Below are 23,804 nucleotides of genomic sequence, written 5' to 3'. Positions count from 1 at the left end.
CTCGAGCTGACCTACATGTATCTGCAGATACAGACTTCCACTCTAAGGCCGCCTAATCTCATATCTCATCTTCCCCCATTTGGTTGAGAAGATGAGATATGTAGAAACTAAAAGCTTGGCCAACTCTATAGAAAATTATACATCCTTAGCTTCTGCCTAGTCTATTCTTACTCACTCTCGCATTTCTCCCTTAGTGAAGTTGAGTTTGTCCTTTTCTCTCTGGTGACAGAGCTAACCAGCTCTCTCTGCTCTGCGGCTTCCGATGAATGCCTCTTTGTTTCATAACTGCATCTCTGTACACTCTCAGCTATCAGAGGCTGCAGTTGTTTCACCTCCTCACCCTCTGACACATCACTCTGTCCACATCCATCCACTCAACGTGCCACCTTCTCTTATTTTCGCCTTTCCTTCTGCTTAATGACTTGTGGTCCTTTGTGTTTTATGAGGCCGTGCTTGGATTTAGACTCCACTTCCCCCGGAGAGGCAATTTGTGTTGATGCGAGGCACATCAAAAGATGTGAAATACTGATGTCTGTCTTCCTCCTGCATTTTCTCCTGTTTTGGACAAAAAGAGAGTGCAGAAATGTGGAGAGTGTAGAAATATGACAGAAAAGGAAAGAGCCAGAGGATCTGATGGAATCCAGCAATGTCAGCACGATTAAACTAATAACAACCTGACTTCAAGGGGTTTAGGCTTTTCTTCAGTGTGCTGAAGTACAGAAGCAAGAAGACTGTGGTCTTGTTATGAATTTGAATTACATTTGTCTTGCATGAAAACGGTTTAAGAAGCAGTATTTATTAATAATATTAGTAAAATTCTAAAATTCCTGAATTTTAGTCTACAAACTACCACAGTGCCAGCGATTCTACCACCCGATACTACCCCATCAGCCAGCTGACAGAGGAGGCTGAACACAGTCTCTGATTAGTGCTGCGTGTGGTTTCACTTTAGCTGCTCAACCAGAAAGTGCTTGGCATTTTAGAGAATCTGTATCACACGCACACGCGCTCAATATCGAAGAAAGCGATACAAGATAACACAAACTCGCAAAAAAACCAATCAATTTGTGTTTAGATGCCGTGATTTCTTTTGTGTCTCGGCTGTTAGGCGGCCTTAGAGTGGAAGTCTAAAGCACGAAGAGGGTGAATACTAAACAGCATGGACCAATTTTGTGTTTAGAGTACAGCTAAAATGTTTATTTCTTCTTCAGTGTTGCTGCAAGCAATGCAGTGGTAAATAAAAACATTTTAACTCTGAACCCACTTCACTCATGCATGGAGTGGTTTAGATGGGGCAACAAGTAATATGAAGATGCTTGAGTTCATATTTATATGTAATATAAATATGAACTCAAGCAGGATATTAATCACTATGTTTTCCCACTAATCTGGATATTAGCCCTTCACTTTGCCTGTATTGAAATTAATGTAAACGTTACTGCTGTAACTGTCACAGAATACTCTATCAGATCAAGTGTTGCTCTTTTCTAGAGCCGTCGACCACATCTGATCTCACAATGTGTGGAATTAGCTTAACATGTCATCACATGGCCAAAGATTTGAGTTTCTGCTCGCATGATGAAATTGAAGTTTCTGCGATGACGCTGAGAGCTCCAGAAAGTTGGTTAAGCAGACCTGAATTTGAACTCGTAATAGCAGCCGAGTCCTAAATCACTGAGGTGTTGGCGGTAACTTTATACTTGCTCTGCATTTGTTTTGATCCTGACTCGTGTTTTATATATTGTACAATCTCGAGACTAACCAATCTGTTCTTGTCCTGTTTTCTCTTCCATGTCGCTGCTGTTCTTCCTGCTAACTTTCTCCAACAAAGGTAAATACATCAGATTCTCGTTTTTAATTTTTTGTTTTGTTTTTTGGCTGAGACCACTGGCTCTGTGGCCAAATGGTGATAAAACCTGTTTCTTTTTTTTCTTTTGGAACAAAAGCTCCTCAGCTGCTTTTGTTCTCTTCCCAGAGGTTCATCTTTTTATGTGCTAGCTTGAGGTTTTAAGTACATTTCTGTCCTCTTGAGTCTTGGAGAGGACACATTTGATGGGCTGAATTTGATGATTTAACGTGTGCTGTTTGTGTGCACTTGATTCAGTCAGATGTTTCCCAGTATACTTGTTGTTAGTTGTTAACACCTCTCAACAGGGTTGTAGTGTGCTATGCAGCCCCGGGCCCTTTAATCCAAAGGAACTGGTGGAGAAGGTGGAAAAAAAGACACCAGCAGCTAGCCCCTGTCCTGTTGCCATGGTTCCCAGTCACACCACCTCCTCGCCTGTCCCGGTGTGTGACGGTCTAAGGAGGAGTGTGTGTGAGTCGGTGTTTGTGTGCGTGTCCAGGCCGGCCTTTGATGATGCTGGCTGCTGTTGACGGGGTCATGTGAAAGAGGAGACTCCCAGGCGAGCGTTCAGGATCGCTGAGCAGTTTTCAGCATTTCTGTGTCAGGATTTCTAAACTTAAGAGTTGTTGAATAGAGCATGTTGGCTTTGAACCGCACCGCCTCGTGGTCCATGCGTGGTTTTGAGCTGCATGTGCGTGTGTGTTGTGGATGATGTTTTCATATGGCCTCCAGCTTTTGCATACATGAAGTGTTTATAGAAATAGTTTTCATATCTGTTCAAGAAAGAGCAGCACTGGGAAAACAAACAATACCATGTGAGTTTAAATACACCCAGAAATGCGTATGCCCTCTAGTTTCACTAGTGCGTGGAGAAATTCATTCATGGAGAGAAATCTTCAGCCGTCACCTCTGTGCTTCTTGCTGCTTTGTATCTGAGGCCATTTCAAATCCCGCTGAAACACACCCTCCATTTATCTGTTCTGATATTGATTTGTAAATGCAAAACAGAAATGCTATTGGCCATCCTGACCTCAGCTATTAGAAGCCAGTGAGCTCTTTTTCTTTGTGTGTGTGCGTTTGTGTGTTTACTTGTAACCTTTCACACACTAAGAAGTTCGTTTGATGGTACAGTGTTTGTTGTGACTCTAACGGAGCTGGAGAGAGAAGGAGGAAGGTGAATTTAAAACGTGACAAGATCATTTCTAGTAATCTGATTTATGAGAAAGAACGCTCAGATTCCTGTCAGGCCTGACTTTTATAGAGCATTTCAGATCTATTCTAATGTCTTTATTTTGTACACGACCCCAAAGCAGTGAGCTCACACTTCGATGTAACAACAATAGAATTTATAGACAATAGAAAACATGAAACCTGCTTCCATTGCTGATGTAAGGTAAGACTAAACAACTTAACAGCCTCACCCAATGCAAACTTCACTTTGTTTATGCTCTAGAAAATGTAAAAATGAGAAAGTAAACACTAAATATAAATAGTTTAGCTAAAAATTGATTAAACTTTGGAGAGACACGCCTTTTAGAAGTGGGATGTGCATAAAAAATAGAGAACTGGTTAACAGTTGATCAACAAGATCCCTGTCTTTATTAACACCTACCAGGACATAAAGTGTAAGGAATCACCAGTCAGATCTGTAAAAGTGCTGAAAAGTTTGGCGACTTCATGGATGCACAGCAGACTTTTTATAGAGTTACACGTACACTTCCAGCTCAGACAGACAGAATCGGCATTTCTGGCTTCTCCCACCTTTAATTCACTAAAGATGGTAAGCCAAGAGAAACACTAAGCACATTTACTTCGTTTTTTCATGGCAGACTGTTTCTGCGTAGCGTTAGCGGACTTTGTGGTTCAACAGTTCCTACTGGTTGAACATCATGGATTAGATATTGAATGTTAAGGCCTCTGCAGCTTTGAGCTTGTGAATTTGGGCAGTTGTCGATTTCCTTATCCAGGGCTTCCTGCGGTTATTAGACCGCTTGTTTAAATACACTAATGTGAAGCGAGGTGTTTAATGGCACTGCCTTTGTTGCTCTGTTTGCACTTCTGGTGTTTATAAGTTCTGACGTGAAGGAAACCATTGAGAGGTGTTTGAAGGCCGGCTGCTAGTTGTCATGACAGTAGACCTCATCGTGCCCACTCCGCCCTGCCTGAGTTTTAGTGCGTGTACATGTTATAAACCAGGTAAGTATTTACCATGTGGTGTTTAGCATTTCATGAGGTGGAATAAAAACGACGGGGGAGCACTGAGGGATAAAGATTATTCACATAGAAATATAATATTTGATCAGTCAGTCCTGGGCCATTAAAATATAGTTGTAAACAATGTTCAATTAATCACATGCGGCGGGGTTTTTGGGGCTTATGATAATTGTTTTTAATGGGCCGTCCTTTGGCTTCTCAAACTGGTGCTGAAAGGATTAATGGAGCTTTTGATTATCATGAAAGTTAAAATCATTCCTACTTAATCCCACGTATTTGTGGCTTCAGCCTTGGCCTGATTTTCGTTGTTCATTACCATTAGTCATTAGTTAGTTGTTAGTTAGTTTCTCCAAAGACTTAGAAGACTGGTTGTATCTCATGAAACTGTGACAATAGGCCAAAATATAAATTAAATACAGAATTGTGTGCTTTGATTATACTTAATGGGCCGCAGCTCCCTCCTGTTGGAGCTAAACTGACAGTTTTAGGGTGTTTTTTGAGGTGTTTTATTATGTTTTACACAAAGCCTCAAAGACTTGGTGCAACTAAACTAAAAGAAGTAGGAAAAAAAGGACCAGAAAATATTTACCTTCATTTGTTTGGCTGTTATCCATCCACTCAAGTTAGAAAAAATGACGTCAGGCTAAATCATTTACCTCTAACTCTCACTTGCACCAACAGAGGTGTGTCTGAAGTCAGGAGAAAGATATGTATATGGTCACACAGCAAAATGTGAGATAGGAGCAAAGTGATTGTGGGTTTTTCAGTTTTCTACACAATGTTTGCCCCATGTCTGTCTGAACCCTCTGATCTCCGCTCGTACACTCGTGCCTCCAGTCGAGTGGGTTTAAAAGGTTAAAGAGGTCAAAAAAACAGTCCACACAATCAACAACTGTGAGCATAAACCGAGGGTAAGAACTGAACCTGGGCCTACGCCACAGAGGTGGTCTGACTTTGACACACAGGAAGTGATTTTTCAGGTGGAAGGAACTTTGTCAACCACAGCATCCATCCATCTATCCAGTCATTTTCTTCTACTTATCCAGTTTAGGGTCGCAGGTGAGCTAGACCATCTCACAGCTGTCATTGGGTGACGGGTGGAGGAAGTCATGGACAGGTCTTTAAGCTTTTTTTTTTTTTTGTGTTATTCAATTCAATACAATTTTATTTATACAGTGCCAAATCACAACAACAGTCGCCTCAAGTTGCTTTGTATTTCAAGGTAGACCCTACAATAATACATACAGAGAAAAACCCAACCAACATATGACCCCCTATGAGCAATCACTTTGGCAACAGTGGGAAGGAAAAACTCCCTTTTAACAGGAAGAAACCTCCGGCAGAACCAGGCTCAGGGAGGGGCGGGGCCATCTGCCGCCACCGGTTGGGGTGAGAGAAGGAAGACGGGATAAAAGACATGCTGTGGAAGAAACACAGATTATTACTATACTATAGTAGTGTATATACTACATCCAATATACTAATAAGTTTTCACCTGAAACTGCTTTAGACTTGCGATGACTTCATTCTCCAGACTTGCATCAGTGAACAGTGACAGTTGGGCTTTGTGACAGATAATATGAGAGGCTAAATGTCAGCTAAAATTTCAGCGCAGGAACACACGCCTGAGAACAGAGAAAGTGACTGAGCGGTGAAATTAGACATAGGGTGAAAAGTGGGCGTGTGAGAGGCTTTTTCATGTCTGCTGCTCTGTTATCGGCTCCAGTTGGTTCACCCGGCACGGCAGTTACTGTACACACACATTGTGAAGCAGAATGAATGACACATGTGGTATTTCTTGAATAAACCTCACGGCCAACATACCATACTGCTGAGTAGGGAAAAAAAAAGAGTACAGCTGAGCAGTGACTAATAAAACCACGCCTCCTTTTTTTTTTTTTTTTTTTTTTTTTTTATTTCCTTCTGTGACACACTCATATGCACTCACTACAGACGCACATGTCTCTAGCGCTGGCAGTGACATCACCCGCCTTGTGGTCAAAGTCCAGTTCCTCTATCCGGCTTAGAGCTGTTAACACACAGCCACACTCGCAGCTACCCTAACCACAGACGCACACACGCCAGACAGAAGACGTGTAGAAGAAGAAGAAGAAAAGAAGCGAGTGGGAGATGAGGGATTATCTACGTGATTAAGGATGCCTCTCCTTTGACAAACTGGATCCTGCGTGGCGAACAGCTCAGCTAAACTCTCCCCCTTCCTCCTCCTCCTCCTCCTCTTTTACTCATTTACTGTCGCCTTTTCATTCACCTTTTCTCACAGACTGACTTCTGTTAATTTCCTTGAGGTTTCTCGAACCCTTTCCCTCCCTTTTTGCTGCTTGTCACCAGTTTCCTTCACTTCCTTTTCACTTCTTCTAATCATTTCTCGCTTTTATCACTTCTTTACCTCCCTCTCTTTTCACCGCTTTTCTGGGAGGGAGGGATGAGCGCCACGGCTGCTTACAGGCAGTTCCTCCAGGATTTAGAGGAGAAAAGAGGTTGGTACCCCACCCCACCCTCACCTTCTTCCTTGTCACCTGTCCTTTTAAAGCATGTGATAATGATTAAAAAAAGAGAATGATTATACTTTACAGGGGCTGTCTTAGTGTTATAATGTTTTAATGAGAGCAGTTTCCTATCTCTTATCTTTTTGTGGGATTGGCACATATCAACAGAGTGACATGTTGCACGTGTGGGTCGCTCAACAGGGCTTTGAATCAGCATAAACCAAAACTGTGGGTTGGGCTGCAGGTGTAATACCTGCTCCTCAGGGATCCTTATGCAATCAGAAACTGCACTGTGTTTTTTCAACCTTCGGCCTCACAGTAATGTTGAGATTTTACTTTTGTTCGGAGACTTCGTGCGGATTGAACACCCATTTGCTTTAAGGTATTACAGGGGGGGAAACAATCAGTGGTCGCCCAGATCGTGCTGGGTTTAAATCCTTCAGTTTGCTTCAGAGGAGCAGAGATGGAAAAAAAAATAAGCCATTGGTCTTTATTTACATTCATTTAAACCGTGCAGCACAACCATCTGCTGGTTTATTTTCTTGGGTCTTTTTGCTTCAACTTCATGCATTTATCTGTGCGTGTTTAGTTACTGCGTGGTGTCCAGATAAGCCGTGGGTCAGTGAAGGACAAATGGCTGCTTGCTTTCATATTGGCTAACAGCGCAGGTGTCTGCTATCACCCTGAATGCATTAACAGCACCCTGGGGGTCTCTAAGCTCTTAATTAGCTTCTGTGGCTAATTTTCTGTTGTTGCTAATTGTTTGTTATTGTTTCGTTGTTGCGTCAGGACGTCTCTGCTTTTTGTCTTTCGCTGACACTCGAGCTCGGTGGGAGCAAAAGTCAGACGCCGAACGGAAAAGCCGGCCGTGGGATGGTTGGAAGTGTCAGGTGACGTGTGGGAGCAGGCAGGGATGCTTCGCTCCAGCAGCTGTTATCACACATAGCACAAAGCAAGCCTCGAGTTTCTGACCTGAGTCAAGTTCCTCTTGAAATATTTATTTTCTTTATACTTTGCATTTGGCTTTTTCATCACAGTTGGATTTTCTTTTACTACACTGGTGGAGATACTCACGTCAGAGACTGGAGCTTAAACCTTTTCAGACTTTGTCTCCACTCGACCAAATACAGACGTCAGCTTTTCAAATCCAAACAATGTCTGAATAGTTTCACAACACCTGTTTTCCAACAACCTCTTCATCCCTATCTGCTCTTTGCCCACCTTCTTTTGGCATGCAAATGTGCTTTGTTTAAAGAGGAAAGGGGGCACTCGCTCGTTGGTCTGCGGTGAATTGTGGTGCAGTTTTTGAAGAACTATTTAAACCAATCCTGTAGTGCGAACCATGGACTGCTCACCTCCTCGACTGAAACCTTTTCTAAGTCTGACCCCACAGCTTTGTCTCTTTGTCTTTTCCCCGATAGCATTACAGCAGCCATGGCCACACCTGCTGCTCCTTGTGGTTCGGTGATATTAGGCGGCACAGTAGGCAGCCCCTCCCCAACGAAAACAGCTGCTCCGTCTGAGGTCTTACAGTGCTGCATGTCAGACTGGCTTACAATCACTTACAATCTCCTTTAACCCCCTAAATTATAGTTGAGGTTAAACTCCTTAACCACTTTTAAAGCCAGTGGGGAAATGTAACCATCAGGAATGTAATTAATGCATCAAACACTGACAGGCATGAGAACAAACACGTAATCATGTGCAAACACATTACGTCACAAGGATGTCGTGGAAGCCAAAAACCAAGTTAATCTATCTCGCCACTAAATTTTGAATGAATACAAAGATATTTGAGATTTTAGTGACGCATAGTTGTCACAAGGATAAACATAAATCTGTCTGAAAGTTGGTGTTACTCTCGAGAATACAGGTTTTTTTTTTAACTTTTCTTTGTGTGACCACTCATCGTGGAGCTGCAGCCCCTTTCTTTTCCCCTTTAACCTCAGTGACGGGGCCCGGGACAGTGTTTTCTCTAGTAGTAGTTCTTTGTTTCAGATCATGATTATCTGCCCATCACCTGTCACAGGAGAGCGCTGGTACAAATATCTCTGTGGCAGGGACGTTTGAGCTGTCTGAGTGTCTGCTCACCATTTGTTTAGGAAGGAGTAGCTGTCACTTTCTGCTCTCGCTCCTTCTGTCTGCTCACTGAGGTTATGTGACATGTGCTCCAGCCTCATGTTGGCCATGTTTATCTGCATGAGCTTCACTTTTCTTTTCTGTTTACCTTTGTTTCTGTGTCAGACCAAATTTGTGTCAATGTCCCCAGTGCTGACAGCAAGGTTATGTTTTCAAGTTTATGCACAAAGGTCCAAAGGTCTCCAATATACCTGATTGTCTTTTAGCTTTTAAAATGCTAATAAAAATCTGTTACTTTGGAACATTTGCAGCCTGCAACATTTGATCAAATTGCCAAAAAGCTTTTTGACCAATGCCTGACTGAAGCTCCTCACATTCACAAATCTGTTGATTTTATAATTATTTTGTAAATTTAGGAGTAGCTTGGTCTATAAAACATAAGGAAATGCTAGAAAGAGGATATTACATTTACTATACAGTACATCAAGTTAACTTAGAAGTCACTTAAATAATTAAGTTTAATAATTTCAGGCTTCAATAAAGAAGTTGTGTAACTTCTTTATTGATTCTTTGACTTTATGAATGGAAAAGTAACGCGAGCATGTGTGCATGTGTGCATGTGTGTGTGTGTGTGTGTGTGTGTGTGTGTGTGTGACACTGAGTCACCCATTATTTTAGTGCATATTTATCCATTATCTGTGTTTCCTATGCGACTCTTGTTCTCCCCTTGCTGCTTTTAGCTGCTATATCTGAGTCACTGTTCCTCTTCATTCATCCGTTAAAACACAAACTTTTTCGGTTATTATGTAATTTTTGAAAAATGTGAAATACACTTTAGTTTAATTGTGTCTTATCAAAGAAAAAACAATAAACGTCCTTTTCTGTATTCCTCACCCTTCCCCTTTGTTGCTATTTGGAAACAAAAACATGGTCTGATTCGAGATAAATAGAAATGCTTATGCAGTGTTTCCTGTTAGTCAGATAATTTTGTTCAGGCATGTGGTTCACGTGGCTGAAGTGCTGCTGAGAAGGTTAGAGGGCGGTTTAACCACAGGAGGGGTAGCGCAGTAATGCACTTTTTTTTTTTTTTAACACTTTTGCCTCACAAGGTTCTGTTTTGAATTTCTAAATGCTTAAAGTGTGTCAAATAAAGTAACTATATAGTAGGTACATGCACTCTTTAAGTGATCAGTAAGACTTAAAAGCCCTGCCAGTCCATGTTCCAGGGTCAGAGGTCAAATGTCCTCCATATCACTTAGATATCTCAATAGGTTTTAACCTGCTTAGTTGTAGCTACAGTTTGCATAATGGTCAATGCATTGTATATTAGACCAGAGGTCCCCAATGCCTGGGCCACAGGGTACCAGTCCGTGAGTCGTTTGGTACTCAGCCACGAGAGTTTTAATCGTTAACTCGGTTTCTCTGGGTCTTTACCTGTGTGTTATGAATAAATTTTCTATATATTTCATGTACTTTATATTTGTTTAGTAGTTGTGTCTTATTTTGAAAGAAATATTTAGGTGTTACCATAGCGACCAGACAGCATTAAGGGGAAGAAAGGAGGATGTTGCTCTGAATGTTGACGGCCCATTTCAGGAGGACGCTGCTAATAAAGTTACACAATTACAAAGAGTGAATTCGCGTTTATTATTATATTTACAAAACACCACAGTTTTTGTCTTGGTCGTTACATTTTATTTTGTTGTATTTATCCACAACACCTCAAAGGCCGGTCCATGAAAATATTATCTGACATTAAACCGGTCGCTGGTGCAAAAAAGGTTGGGGACCGCTGTATTAGACGACACCTCTACACCACCTTTAAGCTAACACGCCAACAAACAGACGCGGGTACATTTGATGCTAAAGGCTGACAGTTTTAAGAGAAATGAGGTAACCTTACCGAATCTCAGGAACAGATTGCAGAACTGGGCATCAGATGATTTATCTTTCTGTGCATCATCATCATCATCATTCTGAATCACCATCAGAGATGCGGAACGATGGACGGGAAGCCTGGACTTTGGAAAGTCACTGGGGGAATGTAACTACAGCAAAGCATGTCTCAAAGTGTTTACTATTGTAACCGGTCAGTAACAATCAGATAGTGAAACAGCACCAACAGTTTTGCTGCTTGTGCACATATCTATATGCAGATACGTGTTTATCGAGATTACAGTGGACCAAACCCTCGGCCAACATCACATTCACATACAGGTTGTCTTTGTTTCAGCAGCTCACACCCTGTTAAAAAGCAGCATGCTGGCCTGTGTGGCTCAGTTTATAATAATCCAGTCATATGAGTGGTTTTTAACTCTGTTTTAAACTCAACATTAGCTCCATTGTGTCTCTGCTATCATGAGTTTTTATCTTTCGCCCTCAGTCATGTGTGGAAACTTAATTTCCCCCCCCCTCCAAAGTGGTGCCATGCTGTGAAAATTACCTTAATGGGAGGGAGATGCTGGGGCATGTGTGTTTTTCAAAGGTGGAGACAAAGGTCAGGGCTGTTCAGACATGAGGTCGAAGAGTGTAAAGTGTTGGGTGTTTGGATCTGTGTTTGGTGGCCTCAAGAAAAGTACAGGGAGTAGATGAAGCTAATATACAACCCTCTCAAGTGTTTGTGTGTCTGAACAGCCCATTTAGCTTAAACCTCTTGTTCACAACATCCATAAAAGTAGCCCAAACCTGCCTGTTGCTTATTATTAATCCTCACAAAAAAACTGTACAATCACACAAATCTTACAATGCGAGAAACTGAACCAAAGAAATGTTTTTGCCTAGTAAATAAGTTACACAATTTACTGTCAGGCCTTTAATCAGCTTTGTGAGCTCTAGTTGGATGCGCTCCTACACACACACGGACACACCTCCCTCTCCACCTCCCCTGTGTGTACGTGTGCGTGTAAGCTGCATTTCCTGCGAGGCCGCTGCTGTCGATCTCAGATCAGCTGGATGTTTGAATGGAGACGGGAACGGGCCCGTTTCAGCATCCTCCTCCAAACCGCTGGTTAGTTTGGCTTGGATTTTTCAAGTTCCATCTCCATTACAGCATTTGTATTTATAAAGTCCCAAACGCCCCAAATAAAGACAGACAAAACACACTCTGCTCCAGCAGCTCTGTGGTCTGTGTGGATATTCAGCTGGCTGCGTGGCCTGTCTTTCATCTGGAGGAATTTATGCAGGAAAAACATGAGGTTGACTTTAATGCTGAACTTAATATTATTATTTATTGTTTTTACCCAAGTCTGTGAAGGAAATTGCTGTGCGAGTAAAGCTTCAAAAATACCCTAATATAACTAAAATGATAAAAATATCAGTGAGTCAACGCTAAAATCATTCGGTGAGAAACGACTGCCTTTCTGGGAAGTGTTTGGTTATAATTAGTGGAGCCCTTGCCAAGACTAAGTGTCTTTAATCTTGCCATTTATATAATTTAGTAGATAAATAATTAGGTCCCACATTTGGCACATGCTCAGCTCAGTCTAAAAGATAATTGAATTCACTGACCTTCTCTTTAAGAGATCTCAACCACAAAACCACAGATTTTATTACACTGAAGAAAAGCTGAAAACATTGTTGCCTGAAGCTGTTTTTGTTTTTTCCCTGAATTCAAATGTCACAGTGCTCACATATGGCAGCTAAAGAAATCAAATCATATGACAATTAATGATTAATTTATACCTGTTTTGAGCAAATGCTTCAGATCAGCGTTGAAAGAACAAACTGTTACTGAGCGAGTCAATAGCTTAGCATTGTTTTGTGTCACAAGCAGACAAAGTCGCCCGACTGAACTTAAAAGCCTGTTGATCGGGTTACATAAACGTCTGGGGGCTGTTTCCATGTTAATATGAGACCGGCTAGACTGCCAGAATTAGCACAGGAAGACTTACTGTAGCAGCCGGGCTTTAAACACAGAACGCACGGGCTTGTGTGAAATGTTCAAACGTGGCGGTAAAGTCATTTCAAGACATGTCAGTAAAGCATTTTTGCAGGTAGCAGGCGTATTACTACACTTTCAGCATGGCGCTGATGTCAGTGGGACCAACTGGAGTCATGTTAAGCAGATTTCAGTAAAAATGGCCAGAGCTGCCATTAAAGTGGTGTCGGACTTACCTGATCGTTATTTAGGATTTTATTTTGGCATTAAAGCATTGTGACAGATTGAACGATTAAAAATCAGTGTTGTACAAGAAGCAGTTGATGTATAAATATGTATTTAATCATCCAGGAATATCCATTTAACAGCAGCATATTGTGTCCTTGATGTGTTGTCCTTTTACAAACGAAGACCGGACCATAAAATATCTAAATGAATCTGCCTGTAGCCACTGGTGCTAATAATAGCTTTTTATTGAGTTTTTCCTTTTTTTTATGGCAGCAGAATGAGGAAAGAGAGAAACCATGATGTGTGGTTTATCTGCCTGTGTGTGAAGCAGAGACGGATACGCCAAAGAGATGAGATTACTCAAATCCTCTCAGCTCCAGCCAAATTTTTAAATTGGACCCTAATAAAAGGTTTTTGACCCCAGTCATCACGACTCTGGATGCTTTCAGATCCCGATTATGTAGTTTTGTGCCAAAAATCAAGGTTAGATTGAAAATAAAAATGTATTGTCTGTACAACACAATTTCAGAGTGCTGTATGTGAAGGTGCTTTGAGTTAAAGCACAATTAAATGGACACTATGAAAGCAAAGATGTAACAAAAACAGAAAGCTGCTAAAAACTCTTATTCACCTAAATGTGCTCGATCAGTTCCTTTTTTTAAAATGTTTGTTATAAATAACGGCACTTTTTGCAGTCCATGAGACGTCTTTAAAATGTCACAGACAGCTGACGTGTCTCTGCTGGCGTATGACAGAGCATGAATGTACTGTAGTTTTTGGGTGGATAGTGACAGCTCCCAGAATCATCCCAGGAGCTGGTGCAGAGGCTTCAGCAGGGTGAATCCTTATCTGCGTCTCCTATTTTTATTCATTTATTTTTTTTCTTTAGTGTTTGATCGTCACCCTGCTGCCCGGTGTCACATTGACACTCATACATGTCTCCAGTAGCAGCCACCCAGATGTACTCAGTGTGATAAGCGCTCTTAGCATTTATCAGCATCAACCGAGATGGGTGCGGCTCCACTGTTGCCTCTCGGAGCTTCAGTGTTTGCTTCCAGGCATGTGAACTGGTCCGTTAGTGTGACACCAGCTCCTAACCAGCCTTCCAAGCCCCTGACTGTGGCCGGTGAGGCTGTAGCGCCCTCCATTGGATGGATTTTTTGACCAGTCGTTGAGTTTTTTGGGGTCAGGGGAAACTAAACCTCCAGTCACTTGTTAATCAGACAATTAGCTTCTTTAAAATTTGCTTTGAGAGATGTTGGAATCGTTTTAATGCATCCACACGTGGCCGTTGACCATTTTGTTAACACTTTATCACCACCTCTCTCTGCGCCGTCCTTTTGCAGCCTCGACTTTCTAACCGCAGCCCTCTGCCTGCTCTGACAGGGCTGTAATCACATAGGATAACACACAGTTAGTTCATGTAATTACTGTGTGTGTGTGAGAGGTGATGTGTGCTGGCTGACACTGTCTGTGTGGGCGAGGGAACAAGGCGGTAAAAAGGGAGAGGAGGAGCAGTGGGAGGAGATGGATGGAGGGAGATAAAGAGAATATTGAGGGAGAGAAGTGTGTTTTTGGAAAAGTGAAAGGTGAAATGTCAAAGAAGCACCACTTGTTTTCCCAGCACTGCAGGGATGCTAGTAGATCTTTTATTAATATTCACCTTTCACGATTGGAGGCTATGTCTGTCTTTTGTACTGTATAAGACTGGCTGCAGGTCTTGGCTTCATATACAGGAGAAAGATGCATGCTGGTTGTGTGTTAAAGGCTTTTGAGTAAGTCAGTAACACAAAGATAAAAGCAGTCTCTTCTCAATTCATTTTCACCTAAATAATGACTATAAAAGCTTGATTAGTGTGAGAGAACAATGTTTGGTTCATCAAGCCCCCATCAACACTCCCTACTTCTCATTCAAGACTTGAAATGCTCCTCAGTCGAGCCCCGAAATGTCAAGGCACCACGGAGAATGGCTGGAAATGTCACAGAGCTTCACTGTGGCTCTGTTGAGTTTCAGCTTGTTTTCCACTGGTGCTGTTTGCTGGCCCTGCATTGTGCGTTTTGGGCCCGGTCTCGGGTTTTAAATTACTTTTGCCGAATCGGGCGGAAGGAATGAGATGATCTCCGCACCAGAATGGATGGATGTTTTATTAGCTCGCTGACCTGAAGTTAATCAGGTTTTTAAGCCACCAATTGTCTTCTGGTCATTAATTCCTCTTCCTTGGCTCAGCAAATGTTCCTCTGTTTGCTTGTGGGCAGTTAATTTGTTTAGATCCATTGAATTCGTTATTTTGTTTACCTGAACGTCTGGAGTTTGGTCTAATTCAATCTGGCTCGGCCGTTCACCGCAGGACTTTCACCATCAGCAGGCCCTGAATGCTAATGATTTATCAGCCTTAACCACAGCTGTATTGTAGTCTGTGATCCAGGCTCCCACATGAATGTTGAAGTGCAGTTATGGCTCAATGTTAATCCGGCGTTCACATGCTTCGACCTGCGCGCCAGCACTTGGAGGTGTGTCTGTTACGTATGCTTGAATCTCATCAGCAGATGTGACACTTTGCAAACAAAGTTTAAAGTTTTCAATAAAGAAAAGATAAAGTCCCTCAAATGTCTAGACACTTCTTCGTGTTAATGATTTATGATCTGAGGAATAGGAAACGAGAGGTGGTTAAGCGCAGTTTTTATTTTTACGTTTGGATCCTGTCTCCAAAAACTCGATGAACGTCTAAGGATCCAAAATGTTTCCACTGTTTTAAATGGGCGTTTCAGTAAGAACTAGACAGACTTGGAGTCTCTCTTTAAATCATTCAACACTCTGCTCCTTCAGCGTCACAGTCGTGCATTTTCTTTGTTTTGTTTTTTTAAAAGCATAATTTTTGACTCTAGGGCACTAAATCGCACTGCAGCTTATTTATGGCTCATAAATACTTACAGAACGATGATATTTGAATATATTCTGTGTCTCAAGTTATATCCAGTGCCCTGAGGAAGTCTTACTTGGCTCATTTGCCAACTCAGCTGTCAGAGTTTAATGCAAATTCTCTTAAACTGTCAGAATACGAAAATGTTTTGAAAACATTAAATGCAGTTTAATACTTCAAATAGTCTAATTCTAGCCAAGTATCTTATTTATAGATCCATTAGCATGTTCTGTTCCCATTGGATATAGATGATTTCCCAGACAAAATGGCAAACTTTTTCCCTGAGCTGTGTTTTTGTCTCAGCTGTCTTAGAGGGGCAGATCGCTGTCTGTTCCTTGCTTCTGCTTCCCGTTTGCTTCCCGTTGCCCCCAGACTCGATCAGGGGCTACAAGCGCTACCTCAAAGAGCTCAGCTGGCTCCACTTCCTGGAGACAACAGACAGCGTGGGAAACCTGGTGTTATCTCTGTGTGATAGTGAGCCGGCTGCTCTCCGCTCTGTGATTTACACAGTTTGAGCGAAGCTCGGGAAGGTTGTGAGGATGCATTTCGACCTGCTTTGCTTTGCCCTCTGGTTCATTTCCGAGATAGAAATGGTTCTATTTAGAATTATTTTCCGAGCTTTTGAAGTTGGAGAAACGCGCTGTGGCGCTTCAAGGGCTGCGTCAACACTTGAAATGGGACACAGGGATTTGTTTCCTGTTTGTGTTTGGTCACAGAGAAAAGCGGGTAATCTCAGCAGATTTTACTGTGTGCAGAGCGCTTGTGGTTGCATTTCTGCGGATGGAAGTAAAATATAATTGCTTTCTATTGTGCTCTCGATTATGCATATGATCTCATTAATTCCTCTTTCCGTCCTGTGTGTTCTTCACTCATTTCAGTCTTTAAGTTGAGCATTTTTGGCAGGTTCCTGACCTCAGCCCACTTTTTCTTCACACAGTCTCATCATGCTTCGATCTCTTTTATAAAGTGTTGTTTGTGTTTTATTGAAAGCCTTCAGTCCACGTTTTTCCACAGGCAATAAGAACAGACAGTTTTGGATTATCTGATTCATCTCCCCTCGACGTTCCAATAAAATAGCTTTTTTGCGTCAATCCATCCATTTTAATGATCGATTATTTGTTTGTCACGTTTTATTAATCTAACAGATTACAGATTAGACACCTCATAAACTGAAATAGCTGAACATTGCTTCAAATATTGTACTATGGAGGAATAACTCATGGTCTTATTAGAACCTGTGACTGACCAGTTTTCATGCAAATTCATTCAAAAATTGAGAGTACACAGCTGTTCTAAGCAAATATGAGAGAGTGTTACACAAAACCGTGATAATAGAACTCAAATTTGAATCGGCTACAGCTTCCCTTAAAATAGGAAGTTCACATCGACTTCATTTGTTTAGTTTTTAGCGTAGTGTTGACCTAAAGTCACATTCAACCCCCTCATCGCTGGACTCTGTGCTTTAAAACAAAATGCCAGTTTTCTTAAAATTGTTCAAATACTGTCTTTTGTCTCCTCTCTGTGGGAGCTCATTAAAAGAGGATTACTGTCTGTGCTTGTAAAAAGACTGAGCATTAACATACCTGACTCCTTAATGAACCTGTGCAATGCAAAGCAATTAAGGCTGCCATTGATCACTTTCTATGTTTTTGTGCTTGTCGGGCACAATTCACATTCCTGCTGTCTCCAAGATTCCCACTCAGGACCATTCATTTCCTGATCTGCCACCACATTAAAACCACCGCTATAATAGCTGGTGTAACCACAACACACATGATGTCATGTGGTGTCTTGGACCAGGATTTTGTAAGCGGGTCCATTGGGTCGTGCAGTTTGGATCCTGTGTCGATCAGGTTTTTTGACACCACATATTATTAATCGTCGACTGGATTCTGAGGTTGGAGGCTGGGCTAACTTACTCTTTCTTTGGATACCTTAACCCAGTGTGCTATAAGACAAGTCAGGGTGGGCTGAGGTTTAGTGTCAATCAAAGAGTATTGTTTTAATTGCTCAAAAGTAATTTGTTTAATTTGAAACCTCAAGAAAAAGAGGAATATTTGTACACTTTTGAGTAGGGTAACATTTGTGAGAACATAAAACCGATCACTTTTTTGCAGATAAAATCAAACAAAGATGGGGAAAAATTGAGACATTACTGTGAGAGCCACTGCTTTGATTCTTCAGCTGAAGTGGGGATGTTAACGGCCTTCAGCCTGTGTGCATCATTTGTTGGAGGGGATTAAACTGAAGTGAACATCATGCCAAGAAAGCTAAAGAGGCACTTAAAAACTTTAAGCATCCCTTCTGAGAGAAACACTGTGTACTAGAAAGCACTGGATCTGAACCAGAGGGAGTAAGAACATTTATTGGGTTGTGTGTCGAATAATTGGATGGGGGCAAGTTATGGTTGTGGAGCTTTTTGCAAAGTAAAAACGTGTAGCTGTCATGCTCCAAAGTGTCTACAACATTGATGTATTTCAAGGTAATATCAGAAAGAAAAACACTAAGGTATTCGTGAGCAGTTTTCATGTAATTATCATTGGAGGATAAACTGTTGCCACAGTGGTTGTGCTTGGTGCTACTGGTTTGGGTAGGAGCTTCGTGTCAAACTGACACGTTTCCATGTGGAAGGTTGTATTGTACTTGGAAAATCAGTGGTGATGGAATTACTCCGTGTTGGCTGTTGTTGGTTTTAATGGTGTCCGTTTGGTGTAGGTGTTTGTGTGTGGTGATCTTTGCAGAAAGGAGCTTCGGTTTGTCTCTGATGTGCGAGCACTCCTCCCCTCCCCTCGTGTTCGATGGTCAGCCTAGGTGGTCTTTGGCTTTACGTCAGTGAGATTAACACTCACGCACACAAACACAATAATCCACTGTCTCTCGATTGCGCTCTCTCTCACACTCGTAAGCCTATCTTGCCGAATGCTACAGTGACACAGCCTGAATTCGGCGTGCACACACACCTGCCTGTGTGCAACACACACGTGAAATCAGAGCCATAAAACAGAAGTGAAAGTCTTCCGTGAGTGAGAGGGATTTGTGTTTAGCTTTCCAGGCTACTTGATTCATTTAACAAGCTGCATTCAAGACAGTTTTACTACCGAAACCATTAGGAAGTCAAACTGAACCAAACGAGCACCAGCTGATAAAAATGCAGCTTTTAGTGGAAGGCCGTACACTTAGTGAGTCTCTTCTTATTTATTATATTTTGAACAATAAGGAGGCCATGGTCATCATTTTTATATGTCTAATTTTTGCTCACATAAATATTTTATCCTGCTTTATGTCAAATAGAAAGTATATTAGAAATTGAAGGTGACTCCTGAGTCTGTGCTGTGTTAATGTTTCATCCTAACATATTGGATTAAATAACTAATTGGGGAAGAAAAGAACATTTTTAAAGAGTGACTGGGCGTAAACGTTGACGTCCTGGTGGCGTGGACGCCGCAGATGCCTTTGACAGTCTGATAATTACAGCTATTTCAGGAGGTCAGGTCAAGTGCCTGAATGAAAGGCCAGAGGATGGGATAGGGTGGAGGAAGGGTCCTAATTGAGAGGTGTCCATGGCGACGGGAACAGCTGGGGTTAAAGGCCCGGTTACCGTGGTTATGTGGTAGGGTCCCCTGTATTTGTGTACACTCTTCACATTCTTTGCCCCTGGCCCTGTCATCGCCTCACCTTTTGTCTTTCTCGCTGTGCCCCGTCTTTTCCCATCAGCTGACCTCATCATCAAAGTGTTTTTCTTCTTCAGCTTCATCTCTCTCACGGTTCCTTCATAGATGTCTCACTCTTTCCTCTCGGCTCTCGCAAACACACCTGCCCTTGCTCCTGCTTTAGTCTCTCGTTGTTTCTCGGCTCTGAACCTGTTTGGAGAAAGGAGGAGCCAACGTTGCACCGGTCTGGTGCTTGTTGCTAACTGTTGTTAGCAGTCTGTGGCTTTGTCACTCGGTCCACTTGACCCAAAATGTTTTCATTAGACCAAAGCAATGCTGGTACTGGTACAGAACCAGTTATATGCCAGTGCCTTTGGAGAAACAGCCCACATATTTTTCATGTTTCAGAACCAATTATTACATAATGCTGTTATGAGAAGTTGAGGTAACGTCCGTGGGAAGAAAACTGGGGCAGACGGATCCTGTGGGATCCCAAATATTGCTTAGCCCCTCCCATAGCCATGAAAGTCGGTCTCCATGGATCAGAAATTATTGATTGTGCACGGGTATTGTCCTAGTATGAAAGGGGTATTAGGCGTCCATGGCTCCAAGGACTTTGGTGATCACCAAACTTTTCACGTAGTGCCATCAGGTCATCTTTTCAGTCCCTATTTAGACAGTTTTCAGACACAGGTCTGTTTCCTTGTACTGTTCCTGATTTTCTGAACATGCATTTAATAATAACTGCGTTTCATACCAAGCTTTTTTAATTAATAGATTACTGGTACAAAGTAGTTCTATTAAAGTTTTTGCACTTTTTCGTCGTGCAGCAGTGCAAAATGGAAAAACTGACTGCATAGTGAAAGGTGAGTGATGTGGATGTGAGTACGTGGACAGCTTGACATTGACTTTCCCATCAGCCTCAGCTCCACAGCACAGTAAATGATAAACAGAGTACATGATAAAAATCAATAGCTTTAATGTTATGTGCGTTTGGCTTAAAGCTCTTTAACATTAATAGTGCCTCACTGGGCTGCTAACACACTATATTCTTTTATGTCCAGTTACAAATTAAAACCTAATAACATAACAGTAAGGAAACATGTTTCAGCTTCTGGAAATGATTCCGCTTTGAGTCATCTGCTGTTGTTGCTGTTTTTTCCCCCCCTTTTATTTCACTTTCACCTGTCTTCACTTTCCCATTTATCTCATGTTTGTTCCTCCTGGACTTTGATCTTTTATCTTTCCTTATCTTGTCCTCGTCATCCCATGCTCTTCTGCATAATCTTCCCACCCTATTCCTTTAGTGAACGCTGCTTACTCCATCTGTCTCCATTTAAATAGTTTTTATTCCTCTTCCTCGTTCAACTCTTATTCTTTGTGTTTCTCTGTTTTCTTCTGCCCTTCCCTCTCCTGCTCATTAACCTGTGATTAACCAAGACCCTAAAACCAAATGATAAATGAAGCTTCTCTTTTCTTACAAGGTCATAAATCTACTGCTCTATATGCCCCCCTCCCTCCTTTCCCACCATCTATCCATGCAGGGCTGACAGCTCTGTTTCTCTGCTGTAGCTGTGAAGAACCATATTTAAGCAGCCATGTCAGAGCGATGGTTTGAAATGTTTACCTACAAACTGTGTGATAAGATTAGCTGGGTGATTTGCTTGCACTCATGTCAGCACATGCACACCCCATGATCCCTGGCCTATAATCTGAGGAGGGCTTTGACCCAGCATTTAATGATCCAGAGGTCAACATCACTGTTTTTATGGACCTCCTGAGCCTGAAGGGTGAGAATGAGGCGGCGTCAGAGTCGGGTCACGTAGGTCACGCAGGCTTCCTGCTTCCACCCGGGCTCAGTCAAGCTTCATTGCAATCCATCGATCATGTAACAAATTGCAATGTGTATTGCTGAACATGTGTATTCTATTCTGAGAGGCTCAACCTACTACAAGTCACTTTGCATAGTTTGATTTTGCCAAAGTGAAGATAACATGAACAGCATGCTCTGAAAATGCTACGTCCAGATGAACAGAATCAGTTTTTTGGAGATGGTTAGTAGTTACTGTAGCTACATTCATACATACATCAGTGGACGCCTTTCTGTGCCAAAGGTCTGATTTGTAAAGTGTGTGTGGCAGTGTGGGACTAACTGCTAATCTTGGATTGATACCAGTGTTTAAAAAATAATTTTGTCTGATTTCAATTCTGATTTTTATTTTTACCATGATAGATACAATAGAATAGGAGATCTCCTTTAAAAGAGGTCGGTTTTTCCTGTTGTTGAATGTAGGTAAATGAAATGAAGTCGTGTCTATGAAGCAACACAGTTACAAGTCAAAGATCTGGGTTTTAAATGTCTGTGTAAATGCTTTTAAAATAGCAAGTAGACATATTGAAGTTTATTTTAGACTCTGACAACATGATTTTTATGTTAAACTGAGCCAGCAGTTTCCTGGCTGAAGCTTCCTTTTTCATATAAGAGCAGTGTTGATTGTATCACCTGCTACTACCAAGAAAGAAGATTAGCATGTTTTCCTTTTCCTCTCACATGTGCTTCATGTTGCCTAAAGCTACTGTAGATGCATAGGTTAGCCTTTGTGACAGCAGGAAGGGGAACGTCATATTCATCAGTACTAGTTATCACTGTGGCCCGAGGACCTTTAGATTTCATATTTAAACCTGGATGTGCTTCTGACAGCCGGAGGTGCTTTCATCAGGCTCAGTGAATTTCTTACTGGCAGGAAAACTCAGTTCATGTTGATGTTGTCTCGCTCTTTGTGCCACTCATAGCTCAGCTAACTGCTTGTTAGTAGTTGCATCTGTATGTTGTGTTGATGTAGCTTCTTGTTATAAGCTTTGCATCCTATTGATATTACGGTAGTTATATGCTAAAAACGATCTGCTGTGTGTGTCGGCGTGGCCCAAAGGGAGTAGAGCAGAGATGTTAATGTTCACATCCTTGTTCTTTTATATGCAGGGTGAAAGAGAGGACAGGGGTAATTGGGCTTTGTTTGCTGAAAACAAAAACTTTCACACGTGTGTATGTGTCTGTATTTCTGCGTGTGCAGACCCAGAAACGTTTCCTGTTTTCTCAGCCATATAATTAAATTTTGCTATGCAGGAATTCCAGAAAAAGAGTTGTATGCTCTCCTGACATTTATTCAGACTCAGCAGCAAGGCTGCAGGGCTAATGACCCAGTTTGACTCCTTTAGTGTTTAAGCACAGTCGCCTGAAGAGTTTTTCCTCATTTTTCTCATATCATGAGATGGCCTCATATCTTAGAAAACCCCAGGTCACTTCCTGAAACACAGTAAGCTTTTTGGGAAATGTTCTAATAACAACCCGTGTTTAACCAACACAGATGAAAGCCTTTATCAGAGGAAGGGAGCTTCCGCGTGATTCCACCGGCTGAAGCTTTTAGCTGGGAAACTTTAGTTTTTCACCTCTTGCTGGTCTCCAGGTGGGTCAGCTTCCCGTCTGTCATCACTCGTTTTTCTCCTCCATCCCTGTGTTTTGTGTGCGTCCTCCTGTTAATCCATCCTTGTTGGTTCATCTGGGGAACCACCCTCGTCCTCTCCCCCCTCCTGTGTTATCCTTTACCTCTCTCCTGTACTTTAATCTCGTAATGGCATCTCGAGGTATCGTTGTCTGCGTCTCTCTCTCTCTCTCTCTCTCTGTCTGATGACTCCTGGCTCTGTTCCCGTCATCTTTGGAATGGGTGCAGCGATCCGCTTAGTTCTCATGTCAAAACGAAACTTACTTGATGTGTTCATCTCGCACTAAGAGACGCTTGTATAGCCAGCACAGTAGACACAGTGCTCCCTGTCAAGCTGGATGTAAGAGTAAATTACTAATCATTAAAAATGCATTACCTCCATGCTTGTGAAATAAATACCAGTATATTACTTCACCAGTATGTGATTTGTAGATTGTGAGATGAACTAACTAAAACAAATTAAAAATGCAGTTTTACATGTTGTCTGATGTGTAAATAAATAAAACAGTCAGTCAAGATTCCTGTAACTCTTCCAACCTGGAAAGAATGATGTTAGATAAAATCTTTAGTAGCTCAAGGTTGAATACCAACAAAGAAACGTGTACTTCCTGTAAATGTCGCACATGATTTTTCTTTAATGCCTCTTTAAATAACCGTAATGTAGCATTAATGCTAAACTAATGCTTCTGAAGCTTTTGTGCGGAACAAAAGGTTCAGATGGGTTTGAACCCAGGGCACTCCTACTTTGACGTAACACTAACAACGTATGTGCAACATAGAAATGCATACCTGAATAAAAAGGCTTTTTGTTTTGTTTTTTACACAGAGATGAAGGTGGAAGTGAAACAAAGTTCTCTAGTTTATAAAGAGGACCGCAAAGAAACTTACCAGTGTTTCTAACCTGATGAAAATAGTACTGTAGTTAAAGGGGACCTATTGAGGTTTTCTTTATTTTCTGTCATAAATGTACGGTTACAGTGGG

At 41.7% G+C, this 23,804-nt stretch overlaps 1 protein-coding gene across 8 annotated transcripts in view; it reads left to right on the top strand.

Annotated features, from left to right (window-relative positions):
- The window catches only part of macf1a (microtubule actin crosslinking factor 1a), a 230,272-nt gene that overhangs the window by 60,308 nt on the left and 146,160 nt on the right, over positions 1 to 23,804 (top strand). Inside the window, exon 1 of one of the 8 annotated variants that reach the window (XM_026156619.1) lies at positions 6,005 to 6,558. The exons of the other annotated variants lie outside the window; for them this stretch is intronic. Within the exon in view, the coding sequence (XP_026012404.1) occupies positions 6,504 to 6,558 (55 nt within the window). The 5' untranslated portion in view covers positions 6,005 to 6,503. Of the gene's footprint in view, positions 1 to 6,004; positions 6,559 to 23,804 lie in introns of those variants that run through there. 8 annotated transcript variants of the gene reach the window in all.

The sequence above is a fragment of the Astatotilapia calliptera genome, chromosome 22, assembly GCF_900246225.1.
Source record: "Astatotilapia calliptera chromosome 22, fAstCal1.2, whole genome shotgun sequence".
NCBI classification, from domain to species: Eukaryota; Metazoa; Chordata; class Actinopteri; order Cichliformes; family Cichlidae; genus Astatotilapia; species Astatotilapia calliptera.
Note: the sequence above shows the minus strand (reverse complement) of the source record. Positions and strands in the feature narration are given on the sequence as shown.